The sequence below is a fragment of the Suricata suricatta genome, chromosome 3 (genome assembly GCF_006229205.1).
Source record: "Suricata suricatta isolate VVHF042 chromosome 3, meerkat_22Aug2017_6uvM2_HiC, whole genome shotgun sequence".
Taxonomy (NCBI): Eukaryota; Metazoa; Chordata; class Mammalia; order Carnivora; family Herpestidae; genus Suricata; species Suricata suricatta.
The window spans coordinates 8,775,708-8,792,286 of record NC_043702.1 but is presented as its reverse complement, the minus strand read 5'-3'; the positions used below and the strand labels follow the sequence as shown (position 1 = coordinate 8,792,286).

Here is a 16,579-nt window from a genome sequence, read left to right as displayed (position 1 = left end):
CGTCTAAAAGAGTAAGCACCGCTGTGACGATGTAGTGTCTGGTGTCTTATTTGGGTATTGAAGCTTGAACATTTTTCCCCTTTTATCTTATACAAAAATCATCCAGGCCTATGAGAATTTCACTTTCCTCCTATCCAAATAAACACTGTAATGGAGAAATACGGACTCATCTGCATTTCCTCTTTCAATAGAAACAACAACTAGTAATAGCCAGGAAAGAATAAATACAAAATGTGTAAATTTAAATTCATAGATAAAAATTTCTTGGATTTTTAACTTTTATATCCAGCCTGAAATGGCTATGTAAAATAGACAAACACTGCCAATGGTAAATCTGTAAGAGATTTGGTTATTTAATTCAAAGCTTAGGATAGGACAGACTGTGATACTTAATTTCTCACTTGTGGCAATTTCGTATTTTGTAAGTACATTCAAAGACGCTGACGGCTAGGCATAAATCACGCCAAGAAGTCCCCCGCCCCATGGCGATTCATTCTCCCGCCCCTTACGTGACCTTACCGTGCCATAACTCATCGTGCTTTTTTGCATTTCTAGGGGATGTTTTTGTTGGAGCTGTTTGGGCTCTTCCTCTCTTACCACCAACACAATCTTTGTTACTTTCTTCATCCTCTCTCACAGGTTTGTACCTAAATTGAATGGAGAGCATATTAACTAAATGGAGATCTTAAAAAATAAAAACTATTCTTCAGTGGCCAACGTGTGACCCACAGACACCGGGAGTTTCCAGAAGAACTCCTGAGATCTATCCAGTTTCTCTGGACTTCTGGGTCTGGAGAATTACCAAGGGCACCGCTTCCAGGAAGAGAACGCAGAGAGACCTCGTTCCCAGGAGGGACCACCTGAGGAACTCCAGGGCGGTTCAGGGGAGAATAGATTTCGTTAATGAAATGTAAGTAGCAGGCATCACAGATAATGTGGGGAGACTGCATCTAAGTGCCTCTAAGGGCTCAAAACTGCCAAGCTGCTCATTACCTACAGAAACTTCATCTTATGGAGACGTTCCTATCTTATTTAAAGATCTGAAATGAATCTAAAAAGGTGACGTAAGCTGTGGTTATTGCCCCTGAACACATGTTTTCTAGAAGACATAACGAAGGGAAGCACACACAGATATAGAATTCGAAGTGGCTTCTGATAATACAATGTAGGACTTGGGTCTCCTCCCCTTACTTAAGCCAGGCATTCGTTATGAATTCTAAAAAAACACACGAGCAGTTAACAAAGCTGACGGAAAAACCAAACAAGAGTCATTTTACTTGCCATATTGTATGAGTCTTTGTCCAAATACCAGCTCTTCCCAGAGGATTGCTCTCATCGTCTGTGGACTCCCTTTCATCTTCAGCCTGAATACTGAACTGTCGGACTGCCTGATATACAGTCATGTTATACGGGAGCAAGTGTTCTCCAATGTAAAACTGCAGCCTGTGTCTCACATTTCCTGAATTTAAGAACTGAGCAGCCTAATGAAGCAAAAGAAAATCCAGTTACGTTACAGGCCCTGAACTTCACCCATTACGACATGGTGAGAACAGCACCTTACCAGAGACTCGTCTATTTCCTCATCAGAGCCATCATCATCGCTGTCTTCATCATCTTCTCTCACTCTTCCGTACCCTAAGAACCCAAGAAGGCTGTTAAATTCCTAGCAATTATACATGCCAGAGCCCAAATAGGCTGGTTAAACTAATATACTCTTAGAAAACATGTATACTATACCTTGACCTATGAAACAGATTCAAGAAAAACATCACACACAAAATGCCATTTCTACTACGCTACATTCCAGCTGACTGTAAGCAGTCAGCCCCTAGAAAATGTACCACATTTCCACATACTATGTATTAAATAAATGATGGGAACCCAAGTTCCCGAAGCTAGGTTTGAACAGAAGTAGTAATAAAAGGGAAATCATCTATATATCCCCCAATATTCCCAGCCCACGTGGACGAATGGACACAGAACAGACAGGGAAGTACCTCTAACTACAAGGTATCTCTCAATAGCTTGTACCAAAGCCAGGGGGTCGATCTTGACAGGCCCGCCCTTCCACTGTTTCACATTTGCACAGTCTGGATGTCTTTGTAACTGGCATTTTAACTGATGGGTGTTGAAAAATTTTAAAGCCTGTGATCCTCTGTTGAGAGAAAAGCTCAAGATAATTTGTGAAAAAAAGTTATTCTATTATTTTCAAAATCAACATAATAATTCACACAAAAGCAAGATAATACAAACTGCATTTTTTAAGGCATAAAATAAGCACTTACCAGTTATGTAAATAGTGAAGCCAGCAATGACTTATTTAGTGAAAATTGTTAAAATAAGAAATAAGAGTGTGTGTGCATGCATGTGAAAACATTAAAATCACCATTATCTGTCCTACTGTAAATCCAAGTGAGCAGACATCCTTCCCCACTGAGATTTACTCATTTCTCTAGAATAAAAATTCCACAATCATTTGAGCATGCTCACTTCTGCACTATTTTGCCATTGCCTAACTAAATTCTATAGATTTAAAAACAAGAGAAAAAGCCTTCTCTTTTTTGCTTTCAGACAGTTCTGCTACAAAATTACAACCTTTACAATTTACTATATTCCTCTGAATGAAGCACTTCAAGAGCTACACCAGTCTGACCCTGGAAATGAGATTTAATTGCTCATTTTTGAAAAAGGGCTGACAACATTAAGACACAGGCAGGCTTAAAATGCAGTTCTCTGTTAGATTCCAGAAGGCATGCAAATTGGGGTATGGGAAAGAATGTTCCATTAAACGGATACATATGTAAACACATATTTTATACAAATCTGGGGGAAATGAAAATCGTCATGGTTTTCTCAGGCATAGACAAAATTTTATTTCATAAAATCCTCCAGGACAGTAGGATGATCAAAACTGAATATTCTATATTAATTTTCAAAGCCAGAAAAAGCCCCAGCCCACAATGCTCCCTCTATCTGATCCAGTAAGGCAATCACAAATCTAAATGCTTTCAATATACAGGGCACTTGGGTAGCTTGGTTCCAGTAAGCACCCAACTCTTATTTTGGGCTCAGGTCGTGATCTCCCAATTCCTGAGATGGAGCCCCACACAGGGCTCTGCACTGATAGCACAGAGCCTGCTGGAGAGTCTCTCTCCCCATCTCTACCCTGTGCACACATGTTCGCACGCTCTCTCTCAGAATAAACTTAAAACAACCAAAGTAATTTATTTTGTAGGCTTCTGGTCATGATATTCCAGAAACCTTATAACATCCCATGAAATACAATAATGAACTTTTACAGTGAATTCTTTCTGTAGCACTTCATGAATCCAGTAATACTACTATATTATAGAAAAAAATAGTAAGTTTTATTAAAGCAAAAAACTTCAAAATAAACTCTTGTTAAAATCAAAGGCATAATCGCATCACATAGGAAATCACAATACTGCACAGAATGCAAATTATCTTACTATCCATGCCCATAGAACTCATGAAGAAGCATTACACTTTAAAGTAATGGAACACTAAGTTTATTACAGGTTGCCAACACACCCATTGGGTTATAGATTTCCAAAACACCATGTTTAAACACAATGGGTGATTTGAAAAATAAAAAAAGTATTTTTCTTTAGCCGTTATAGCCAAATGGTCTTTGGGCAGATGAAGATGTCACCAGACCAGTTGCCACTTCGCCTCAACAAAATTAAGAACAAAGCCCAAAGGCATTGGCACACCCAAGCCATGACCCTTACCTGCCTCCTGTCCCATTTCCACTGGGAAAATCATGTACTTTGACTGGAAATTGTTCCATCTGGCTGAGGCAGTTGTTCATCTTGTGAACTAATGCCAACAAAGGTGCATTACCCACTGGTTCTACTCTTCCAATGGGCTCTTCTCCAGGAAGCTAAAGTTATAAATAAACCATTCGGTTAAGCAAGGCCTCTTGAAAATGGAACGAACAGTCCACAACAAGAAAATTTAACAGGCAGTTTTATAGATGAGAACCATTCATTTATTCTCTTTTATCTCTTGATAGTTTGTTTGGAATGGTTCTTTCTATATAAATTATTTCAATATAGAGACTCTTTTTGTACAGGTCCACAATCCTTTATTCATAATTCCTAAGTCCAAAAGGCTTGAAAACACAACCTACGTGGTGGTGAAACCCGACCCAAACACAAGGCTATCTGCTGTCTTTGTTTATGTTTACTTAGTAGGAATATTCACATGCTTTGCTGGAAAACATTTAATGCATATGGAATGCTATTTATCCACTGGGGACATCCGGTAAGATCTATGTACTGTATTGATGAACTTTTGAAAATCATCTAGTCCCAAGAGTTTCAGGCTAATTTTAAACATAATATAAAACCACATCTAGGATTGCCACACATCTAATGCATCTGTAACAAATACCAACTCTGCTTCAGGTAGCCCAAGTTAAAACAATACAAGAGGGGCGCCTGGGCGGCTCAGTCAGTTAAGCATCCAACTCTTCATTTCGGCTAAAGTCATGGTCTCAGGGTGGTGAGACCGAGCCCCACGTCTGGTTCCACATGGGCATGGAGACTGCTTGAGCTTTTCTCTCTGCCCCACTCCCCCACTCACTCATTCTCTCTAAAAGCTAACTAAAGGAAAAAAAATTGAAAGTTAAAAAAAATAAAACAAAAAAATGCTCAAATGCCTATAAACACTGAAAGAAAGACATGGTGAAGTAGTTTCCCTAACACAGAGAATTATCCTTAGCCCTACTACAGAGAAGATCCAGAAACATCTCCAGGGATGCCTTATCTCAAATAGTTGTCAACAAGCAGAATGATGTTAAGTCAACAGTGTCCAAGAGTAGGTGCGTTCTTGCTCTTACCCACTGAGGTTGAAGAAAGGGAAGCACCTCTGTGGCCTCTGGTCTTGTAATCCAGATTGTAAATGGTGATTAAGTACTCTCGAATTGAACTGTTAATACTGTGATTTTATATGCCAAGTGGAAATGTGTATGTCCACTCCGTCCTATATCTATAGCTATATTTACATTTCTACTACATATACACATACATATATATATACACACATATACATATATATCAAATTATAATACGTTTAAAAACAAATATCGAGAATAAATATATTCACAAGTGAGAGGCTACTATTAATGGTTGGTCTTAGAGAAAAAAACAAAGATTTAAGATAATGTGGATATAGGAACTGTGGCAATTGCACAATTAAATCACCATTCTGTTGCTTTCCTAGTGTATGTGATCTATAAAAGACCAAGGTATTAGAAGCTAGAAGCTTTACCTCAATTCTTGACCAGCACCTAATGGAAATTACGGAAATGAAAATACACACATTAGTGAGCAAAGATTCCCATAATAAGATACACAAGCATCATCAGACAACTTACTGGTGAAGAAAAGAATACATGAAGGAATCTCTTTAATCTGATCTCTCTGCTCACAGCATCCTTTTCACTTTTAGATGTCAAATAAAGCAACAGCTGCTTCACGAATCCACTATGCTGGATTTCAAATGATGAAACGTCTGACTCTGAGACTATGCTACGGATTTCTACAAGGCACTCAGCTCCACCATCCACCTGCAAGAGTTGGGAACAGTATTTCTGTATTGATTTAAACAGCCCTTACTAAATGCACAATTCACACTTCCCCAAAAGGAACAGAATACATTCTCAACACCTTTAAAAAAGAAGGCAGGGGAAGTGATGCATTCTTGGTAGATCCTTGGAAAATATGATCTTATACACACACACATATTCACAAAATGTTAATACTTGGTGGCAGAAAACCAGCATCCACACTACTAACATAGAAAAGTCTCACATTCGACCAATGTAAGACAAATAAATAAAGACAAGAATGAGAATACAAACTGAGGGATGAAGAGAATACCAGAAGGAGAAGATTAAAACAAGAATATAAAGCGCAGCTCTAAATTAATACATTTAAAACCTGGATGAAGTGGACAAAACATGTACTACTCAAACTGCTCAAGTGCATAAAAAATGTAAAAAGGCTAAGATTCAGCTAAAATTTAAAAGGATTATACAACCTCCCTCTTCAACTACTATGAGACCCAGGGGGTGAGGGGTTAGGAAGGTCCCATCCACTCTAATACCTGTAGTGGAGATGTATTCAAGGGACATTTCTCAAGTCTCTTCTTTGGTCCAGAAACACAGGACGTGAGGAAGAAAGTCAAGGATGAGCTCTCCCAGTACCATTAAGGATAAAATGATGAAGCACAGACAACAAGGGACATGTTACAGAAATGTCAGTGCTAAAGGTACACGTCTAGCTAAAAAGTTGATCTAGGACAGCAAAATCCGTGGAAAGCCAGAATGTCATTATGGGACTAACAGGAAGACAGAGGAGATGCCAGAAGAGACTGTAAAGGACCAGCAAGGTGCACCCGAAGTGGTACCTGGAGGTTGAGTTGTTCGGTTGCAGCACAAAGTCTCTGAAGGACATTCAGTGCAGGGTTGCTTCCATCCATGTTCTCAGAACTGAAGTAACGTTCTACAAACTTATGCGCCTGTTCCTTAATCCAACCTTTAATTTTTTCTCTGCAAACAGGAAAAACAAGATATTAAATTTAGTCTCAGCGTACAGAAAGGATTAACTGTAACTCCTCATCAAAAGCAAATAGCTGCTATGTTTAAACAAAACCCTTTTGGGCCTATGCTATAGACTCATGAGTTCAGATTCCTTATTAACCAAATTAAGTGTTATTTTGAAAATGGGCTAAGGTGTACTAGAGAAATGCACAGGTACTTTACAATATTTCAGGTCATCACATGAAAAATATACAGAAAGTTCTAACTCCTTGGAACTCTACCACGTTAATAGTTTCCTTCCTAAGTAGCTGACTGAAAGCAACTTGACAGGACTGTTTCTTTAGGTACAGACAGCACTTGCTTTGCCCTTCATTTGTGTTCCTTGGAGACGTGAAGAACTATAAACCAGAAACATGCACCTGTTAGATGTCCAATTTAACTGAAACCTTGCTGCTTAAATTACAAATTCTGATGGCTTTAGAAACACATGTGTTTAATTATTTTTTTATTAAATGAAATTCAGAAAAATAATAACCAACCAATCAATGCAACCAACCAAACAAAAAGAGCCTGTTTCTTTGCCCAGTGGCATTTGATCTTTAAAAACTGGTTGCAGAGGAAGTAATCCATGTTGGTGTGCTACATCCAGAGTCAAAAAAACAAACAACTCTGAAGGGTTTTTAACAAATAATTGTTACTAACCACAAACTGGTATGTGAAACAGTTCGGCCGATACAGTTCTAAATTTCTTAAAACGGACGAACCTCGACTCTAAGATCCTTAAGTTCAAATGTAAAGGGTAGTAGAGGAAGGGGATCATAAAAGTGGGTGAGAGAGAGAGAGAAAGAGAGAGAGCGAGAGAGAGCGAGCGAGAGAGAGAGCGAGCGAGAGAGAGCGAGCGCGTGTGCATGCAGAAAATGTCGGCTTTTACTCGTCTAATAAAACTGAGGAAGAGGTTCCACAGAGAGAATTTATTTGGTTTGAACATCGGTAACTCCCAACCAATGGGAAATGGGTTTTAAGATGTAAGATTGGAATTGAGGCCAGGCACGGGATCCAAGACTTGAAAAATCTACTCCATCCCTGAGCAAAACCACTACTGAGCATAAATTAAAAGCCTTTGTCCATGTTTCTTCTCTATACAATTCAGTGCTGACTGAAATAATGTTCAGTTTTGCTAATCTGAGAACAGAAGAGACAATTCCCCCACTTCACCTATTATTGGAAATGGTGTCCTTGGAGGCGGCCCTGGCAAGACCACTGACTCCCGCCGTTCGTGCTGGTTCAATGTTGTTGCTGTTGGACTGTGCACTTAACCTTCCCCACGTTTTTGGATTCAAGCTTGCCAGGAAAGAAGATTTAGGTGACTGAGTGGTGGTGGGGCTTTTAGCTATGAGAAGAAAAGGGAATGACCATTAAACCATTTTAGCGTAACTGATGAAAACCAACTGAAATTCGTACTACATAAATTAGCTGAAGCAACTTAGAACGTGGAGTAAACTTGGGTGTACTTCAAAGCTTTCAGCAGCTTTCGTGAGGCACATGCCTCCAACTGGTACCATCTTTCCCTCTGCCTTCCGCCCCCACAGTGTCACCAAAGGAATTACCTTGATTGTCTACTTTGTCATCATCTCTTGGAGGTGAATACTTTGGCCTTCTTGGCCCTCGTTTTGGCAGTCGCTTTCTCTTTAGAACATCACTTAATCGACTATCACATGGGAAAATATGGGATAAGTTTAGCAATTACCACAATTTAATATCACCACTCATTGAAAAGCAAGCTAAAATGGCAGACACAAGGTGCTATAAAATAGTCATAACAGGGTATTTTCCATTTGGTGATTTCTTATTTAACGCAGATTCTGTACCATGCTCTAAGAGGTACAGAGACGCAGATAATGATGCATTCAGAAAAAGCTATTTGACTAAACTACTAAAAGTAAAACCAAATAGACTATCTGAATAATCCTGTGTTAAACTCTTACTATAAAAGGTATGTATATACATACAGAAAAGTATATAAAACAAATTTACAATGCAAAAAAGCAGTATTAAAAAGAGCTATGCTATCAAACTAGAACCAGAATGTTAAGTCTGATTACCATATTTTTTCCCCTAACTTAAATGACAAAAAGTAAAATATATAGGACAGTGTTAATATTATCAAAATGCTTTCCTGACACTGCCCAAAGTAACTTCATGGCATAAAACTGCCGTACCATCCTTAAAAAATGCATTTATAAAGTATGTAGGGATTTTAAAAAAAAAAATTACCTAAAAATAAATCTATCAAGTCATAGTATGAATAACCTACTATTCTAAATTAGAATATCTAAAATAGAACATACATAGCTTTTCTGTCTCATTTTCACTATTCATAATAGTAGAAATAGTTTGAAATATCAACTGATTCTTAGTAGGAAAAAAAACACATTAGATGGATAAGATGGGAAAAATGTTCTACTTCAGTTGGTCTGTGACCCAAAATAAAATTAGAAAAAATTTGGTTTTCTAATATCTGGTGTCTGCTAAAAAACACTATACACTTGACAAGGACAAGTGAACTTTCAAACAAGAGTGAAAAATTCCCCCTCTACAAACTTTTATGGATTTTTTGTTAGAAACCATATTAGAAAGAAATGGAACCACTTAAAACTCCACAAGGGTCTTTCCTCCCCCCCCCCCCCCAGAATTTTCAACTGTTAGACCCTAATCAATGTCAGTCCTCTCAGTGGCTCAGAAATAATGCATCTATCTAAGCTATATCACACCTCAACAAGTGCCTGAGGTCTCGGGCACCATGCCTACACTAGACAGTGAGACCTCACGGTGGCGGAAGTTACTACAGCAGCCAAGGGGAAGGAATGGGGCTGGAAAGGAAGGAAGAGGAGAGGCAGGCAAGGCTGTGAGGGAAAACTGGCAGACAAATCCAACTTGAGAACAGAGAAGGTGGAGGGTCTCCAGTATTGTTCAGGCCCAATCACACTGGACTGGATCCATGACACAGGCATTACCCAAGCCTAGAAGTTTCCTAAAATAATAGCCACTGTGTCAGAAGTCCCAGTGGGTAGCCCGAGCCCAAGTGCCAAAATTCATATTTAAGCAGAGAGATAACTGCCACCAGGTGGCACCAAAAGGAGCTGCGATCCTGAGCTGGCCAGCTGCTTAGAACAATGCTACCTTGCAGTTCACAGGTTCAATTTTTGGATCTCACTTACTGACTTTATGTTTCACCAAGATCCATGTTACAGCTTAAAAGGAGTAAAAACGAACATTACACAGAGTACACTCTGAGTTTCAGAACCTAGTGTGGTTGATCAGGCACCATTCTTACAGCCATATTAAGTTTCTGATGTCAAAGAAACAAAAACATTTTAGAGAATAATTTGCTTTAACCCAACCAACAAAATGAAAACTAGTATGAGGTTTTAGTGGTGATGTTCTCAGTAGCAGAGTACGAAGGGATTAAAAACAGATAAAGAAGTGGAAGCAGAATACTTCTTTAAGAACTTCCATTTTTCTTTATTAAGAGCAAAGTTCTCATCTGCCGATGAAAGATAAATGGGAAATCAGGTTTTTCCTGTACATCCTAAAAATCCCAACTTTTAATATTTTTCACTACGTCACTACTTGGATGTCTCAAACCTGGTATGTCTGCTACAATACAGCAAATACTTCCAAGATTAGGAAATTAGAAATGAGGGTTCAAATCCTACATCCATAAAAATCAGTGTGACTGTGCACATCAGTCACCTCTCTGGGCCTTAGCTGCCTTCTCTATCACTGGAATTACCTAAATATGTGGTTTCTAAACAGGGCTCAATACAGTGGCTTTGCAACAGCAGTTCAGTTTCTTCCCATTCCCAGAAAAGGTCGAACAAGATATAGACGGGAAAATACAAAGTGTCCTCTTGAATATTTTACCACGTTATTCCCTGTGGGAACCTCAGGTACCAGGACATAGTTAAAGGCAAAGAGCATAAGGACCACCACAGAACTCTGACTTACCCTTGAGGGCTCAGGTCTAAAGAGTCGTCTCTGCTGTGCTGCAAGCTGGGGGACCCCACGTCCGCTGCAGCATTCGTGGCAGCCGTGGCCGTTCCACTGCTGACTGACGTTGTGGACCCCAAGGATCCTGACCCATTCGTACATGCCTTTGGTGGACTTGTCAATAAAGACTCTGATTCAGCTAAGTGTTTTACTTGATGCATTACACCTACGCAGTAACAGATTTAAGAGAGTCAGTTTTAATCAGGCCCACCTCCCAACAATTACAAAATCCCTAAATGCTAAACAAGGAATGAATCAAAACTATCCAGCATATGGGGGGATGAGAGGTGGAGGTCATTAGGAGCCAGGGTTTTCAACTTGACCCATTCCAAAGAGTGGTAGGCAAATTCAATGTTAAAGATAGATATTTATGTTGAAAAATATTTATTTTGAATGTCATCTGATATCTAAAACCTGATAAAGGAAGTTTAATAGGGGAATACCTACTGGAATTCAAAATACCCATTATAAAAACAAACTACAAAAAACACAGTAGTGCACCTCTGACTCGATCACCAGGAGGAAAGAAAGACCAGTTATGTTTAGTGACCAACTTCAAATGCTACAATGACACAGGATCACAATAACGTGGCTGCCAAGAAAGGACACCAGCAATCCCAGCATGGGGATTTTCACATCCTTGTTGGTGTACAAGGTGAGCTGAATGGGAGCTGATGAGGCTGGGATTCATATCCAGGGTAGAATCACAGGAGGATGCATGTGGGCCAGAGGGGAGTGCCACAAACTACCAACTGTATGCAGAGGCGTAGGTCTGAGTATATGAGTGCACGTTCACACATTCATGTTTTTTCCAGAGTTTTCCATCAGATTCTTAAAGCAAACAAAAACCCCACAAAAAAGCAAGATGTCTGAATGATCTCAAACTTCAGGTGTTTGCTCCATAAATACTGTTTGCAGCAATCACATGCCAGTCTGTGCGCTAGGTACTAAGAATATGACCATGGATGAGAAAAATGGACGTAGGGTACTTCCTAAGTAGAAAAAATAATTTTTGTAAGAAATTACAAGAGTAAACTGCTCCTTAAAGAGAAATACAATGCTCATGGAACACACAGCAGGAGAGCCTAACACAGATTCTAGAAGGCAAGTCCTCCCCAAAAAAGTGACATTTAAGTGGAACCTGAAAGTACAAATGCCAGGTGCGAAGTAGAACTAATCACGCCCCCTCCCCCCGTAAACATCATAATGTATGTGTGATATGAATATTTGGGGGGTGGAAAATGCAATTTGATGGCATAGTGATCTTATAAATGTAAAAAGAAAAAAAATCACTAAGAAAAAGACATACTCTGATAAGACTTCCAAATCAGAGGGTAGAATAAATAAGAAGGGTAGAATTAAAGGCAAACAACAGAAACAGAACACCAAAACCAAGATACAAAATGCAAATTTACAAGATAATCCAAGGCTAAGAAGAACACATACCAAATGTTTATGTGAGCACAGGAAACATCTATGCATATATGCATCCCATTTGTTAACCACAGTTCTGGAATTTGCCTTCCATTTCAAATAAAAATGTAGCACTAGGCTTTTATTTTTTTTTTAACTGGTTTTTAAACAAAACTCGTAAGAAACTCTTACTTGATTTAATACTCTCACACTACCAAGACGACAGCGTTCTCAGCATGTGAAGAGATACAGAGCCAGCATAAGGTGATGAAAGAAGGGAAAACAGATCATTTGCAGAAGGAACTAGAATTGCTGATAAGATGGAAGATGAAGCTAAGAATTACTTGAGTATAAACATACCATGACCTCCTTGTGTCCTTGCAACACCAAAATGTCCCTAAGAGACAAAAAGAGCTACAGAGACTTGTTCATAAGAAAACACTTCTTTTAATGATCTTGGTATGCTTGAAAAAGATAAAACACCTGAATGAGCAACACAGCCTTTGAGGTCTTCAAAAAGAGAACAGAAAAGTACCACATCTCTTGGGCTGATTTCCACATTCAAATTCCTCAAATCATGAGACTAGACCAATTGCATACTGAAGATTTCAATATACAAATAAAGCTGAAAATATTCCACTATGCATACAATGAAGCAAATAATAATCTGGGTTCTGGGTTCTGGTCTACTGACAGGATTCACTGAAGAAGAAAGTGACCTCTTGACTTTTTCCAGGCTCTAATTATGGGAGTTGCACATTATCTACCCGAAAAGAAAAGGCAATGATTGCTCCTGCCCCATAAACATTCAGATCACTGAAACTTACTAAGGGTTTCTCAGTGGATCATGAATCTCAGACAATCTGTTTACAACAGTTTTTACGACGGACTCACCCTGAATGTACGTGACCTGTAAGCATAAAAGCTTCCTATCCACGAGGTAGAAGTTTGTTGTTCTGAATTACAACTGTACATGCTTCTGAAATACTATTTGGACTAAAAGATGAGTCATTAATTAATGGTTATGAAGGACATTACCTTCTCTTCTGAAGTAAACACTAAAGATATCAGGTAACTTCTGCATTAAGATCTCGGCCATCTGAAGCGCTCCGACTACTATCTTCAGGTCTTGGCTGGACAGCATGGAAGCAATGTGACTAAAAAAAGAAAGCATTCGTATATAAAACATCTGTCTGAATCTGAGAATTGTTTTTGGCCATACTACTTTAAATTTGAGAGCAAATTATTTTAATTGGGAAAACAGTCCACTACAACAAAAACTTTTCTTAAACACTCAACTTTTGCATTTATCTTTGTCCTTCTCAAAGGTGTGTTTGCATACAAAGAGACAACGAGGGGCTCCAGATCCTACAAATAAACCGTTTAGTGCATATTTTCTCTATGTTATTACTTTTAAGATTTCTGAAATTACTTGCAGAGGGACTTGAATTTCTAAAACGTTCTCACTATTTTCATGAACACACCTTGACACAGCATGATTTTTCAGGACATCCTTCAGGAGTTCAGCATCCGCAAAATAAATTATCCTAAGAATTGCTCTAAGGCACTTATGTCTGACCGCAGGTCCTGCCGAGGAACTATACACTTCATAAAGAACACCAAATAATGTCTTAATAAAAGACTTAGCCAGTTCCGGATCCTCTTTCATAAGCTGTGCTCGAGCATCATCCTTCTTTAACTCTGAATATCCGCCTGTTATAAAAAACATATAATCCTGAAGTTACGGACTTCAGAAACACAAAGCAGTAAACAACATAAAGCAAGCAAGCTGCCGTGATTATTCGAAATGTCATTTTAAAAATTTAGTTATGTGACAAACTAACGTATCTAATGTGATTCACGGGGTCTATAAAGATGCCAAAGGTGTCATATTTAGACAAAGTTTAGCCACCTCAAAAGAACAAGTCACCAGCACTGTACCACTAATTTTAATAATATATGTTCAACAAAACACTCCGGATGTTCAGCATTAACCACTTAAACCACTGGTAAGAAATTCAATTCAGAGTTCAAGAAGTAAACAAAAAGCACATGACTAGAAGCTATGGAAAAACAAGAGGGTCTGGTGCTTTCCTTACAGGGAAGAAGGTACAGGGGAGAGCAAACTGATGAAGAGTAAGCTAGAGACCAGGTGTCGACAAAGTCTGGTCCAAATGTCCAATCTGGCCCAGCACCTATTTTTGTATATCCACTCTTAGCGGAATGTGACCACGTACATTTGTTTACGTGCTGTCTGTGGCTGCTTTGGAGCCATGACAGCAGTGTTGAGTACACGGACTACACAGTCCACAAAGCTTAAAATATTTACTATCTGGCCCCTTTCAGAAAAAGTTTGCTGACCCCTGCACTCTGAACTAGAGCTCCAAAAGCAATAGACTGTATGTATCCCCAAAAACAAAGATAAATGTCAGAAACCTGAAAAAACATTAAAACGATCTATTCTTCATTAGTTAAGAAGAGAACGCTCAAGGGCAAGTATAATATACAAGGTTGGAAAAACTAATCTGATAGGTGTTGAGTGGATCTAAAGGCAAAAGAGGGAGAACAGGATCAGATAAAAAACTGCATGGCCCAATTCTCCCTGGAGCCTGGGACACGGCAAATCACACAGCAGAAAAATAATGCAGAGGATACCATTTCAGTGATCATGCCTCATTCATCCATTAAAACACGATAAAAACAAGATGAAATTACTACTATGCAACAGTCTTCAGCTTAAAAAGACACTCAATGAAACAATTATTTCAAATATTATTCACATGACAATACAGTACTATTAACTCAAAAGGTACTTACTAGTGTTAGAATTGGCTAAGGGGTTAGGTTTTCTCTGAATGGCACGTGCTGTTCCCGTGTCCTCATTGATTTGCTGCATAGAATTAAAATCAATAGTATAAACTCGTCCCAGAGTGGACAAGCTTATCTCATCCTCACCGACCTGATGGGCTGCCTGAGAGCAAAGAGAGAGAAACCTTGAATATAAACATGGAGAAATTTATTACCTTAAGACATAGTGGGGACCCTTCATAAATGCTAACTTACATATTTATTTCATCGGATTTCAGATAGTGAAGTAAAATACAGAAAATTTAATAGTGTGGATGTGACAAAACTCATTCATTCAATAAACCATTTTTAATTAAACATAACTATACACCATAGGCCCTGTAAGGCCCCTGGAGACATATACACAGATAAATTGCTGGTGAAAGATCCAGTCATGGAGAAATCAGTGACATGAAGACGACACCATTTGTAATAAGAAAGCTTTTAAGATATTGCTGATAGAAAAAAATAATCGTTATCCATAAAATCTTAGTATTTTGTTCATAGGTTAAAATGTTATTTACATCGAGGATTCTTAGCAGCCCACCAAAATCTTCATTAAACAACATAATCCTATAAAATTATCCTTAGGTAAACAGGCTTTCCATTTAAAAGATGCTCTAAGATTGAAAGGGACACAACTGGACCTGAGAGAGCAATGCCTAGGGCGTGGATGCGGGCACTGTCCGGATATAACTGACACGCTTTAATACTATGTGCTTGACAGAAGACAGCCACAAGAAGTGACAGAATATTCATTTTTGTAACAGTCCAGTGTATGGACTTCCTAGCTTAATGGGAGACAGGGCTCCAGGGAAGTATAAGAGAGTAAGCTAATAGGGAAAATGAAGTTATTAATCAGAAAATGTTAGGAAGGCAGCACAGCACTGACCACGTTAGCCCATGGCCTGCTTACACACTAAGAGGAACACATATTGGACCCATCACACCTAAAAGCTGGCTGAGAACTTGGATATTTTCAGAAGAACTTCTGATGTTATAACAAAAGCCAATGGTTTCAAAGTTGTTTATCGAAAACATGTTCTTAAAAACTGGTAGAAGACATCTTTAAAGAAGAATGTACCCCAATGTTCATAGCAGCACTGTCAACAATAGCCAAAACATGGAGAGAGCCTAAATGTCCATCACCTGATGAATGGATCAAGAAGATGTGGTATATACATACAATGGAGTATTACATGGCAATGAGGAAGAATGAAATCCGGCCATTTGTAGCAAAGTGGATGGACCTCGAGGGTGTCATGCTAAGCGAAATACGTCAGGCAGAGAAGGACAGATACCATATGTTTGCACTCATAGGTCTAACAGGAGAACAGGAGAAACCTAATGGAGGACCAGGGGGAGGGGAAGAGGGAAAGAGAGTTGGGAGGAGAGAGGGACACAAAACTTGAGAGACTATTGAATACTGAAAAGGAACTGAGAGTTGAAGGGGATGGGGGAGGGGGGAAAAAAGAGGTGGTGGTGATGGAGGAGGGTACTTGTGGGGAAGAGCACTGGGTGTTGTATGGAAACCAATTTAACAATAAACTATTTAAAAAATAAATAAATAAATAAAATAAGAATGTCTCTTCAAGAGTGATGTTCTAAAGGAAAATTCAAATATTACAGGTCAAAATTAGGAAATGTAGTAAGGCCTAAAGGCATCTCATATATTGAAAATATTAGTAAATGATGCATGGT

General features: G+C 38.8%; 1 protein-coding gene across 17 annotated transcripts in view; it reads right to left on the bottom strand.

The window, feature by feature from the left end:
• TRIP12 (thyroid hormone receptor interactor 12) overlaps positions 1 to 16,579 on the bottom strand; it is a 133,986-nt gene that overhangs the window by 20,451 nt on the left and 96,956 nt on the right. For 7 of the 17 annotated variants that reach the window (XM_029933639.1, XM_029933640.1, XM_029933637.1 and 4 more), the window contains 13 exons: positions 14,849 to 15,002; positions 13,516 to 13,744; positions 13,070 to 13,188; positions 10,577 to 10,784; positions 8,176 to 8,276; positions 7,784 to 7,958; positions 6,436 to 6,577; positions 5,402 to 5,593; positions 3,753 to 3,904; positions 1,998 to 2,170; positions 1,562 to 1,635; positions 1,282 to 1,481; positions 520 to 647 (listed from right to left, as the gene is read on the bottom strand). In XM_029933639.1, coding sequence (XP_029789499.1) covers positions 520 to 647; positions 1,282 to 1,481; positions 1,562 to 1,635; positions 1,998 to 2,170; positions 3,753 to 3,904; positions 5,402 to 5,593; positions 6,436 to 6,577; positions 7,784 to 7,958; positions 8,176 to 8,276; positions 10,577 to 10,784; positions 13,070 to 13,188; positions 13,516 to 13,744; positions 14,849 to 15,002 — 2,047 coding nt within the window. The remainder of the gene's footprint in view (positions 1 to 519; positions 648 to 1,281; positions 1,482 to 1,561; positions 1,636 to 1,997; positions 2,171 to 3,752; positions 3,905 to 5,401; positions 5,594 to 6,435; positions 6,578 to 7,783; positions 7,959 to 8,175; positions 8,277 to 10,576; positions 10,785 to 13,069; positions 13,189 to 13,515; positions 13,745 to 14,848; positions 15,003 to 16,579) is intronic. The other 10 variants (XM_029933638.1, XM_029933642.1, XM_029933643.1 and 7 more) reach the window with 3 other exon arrangements.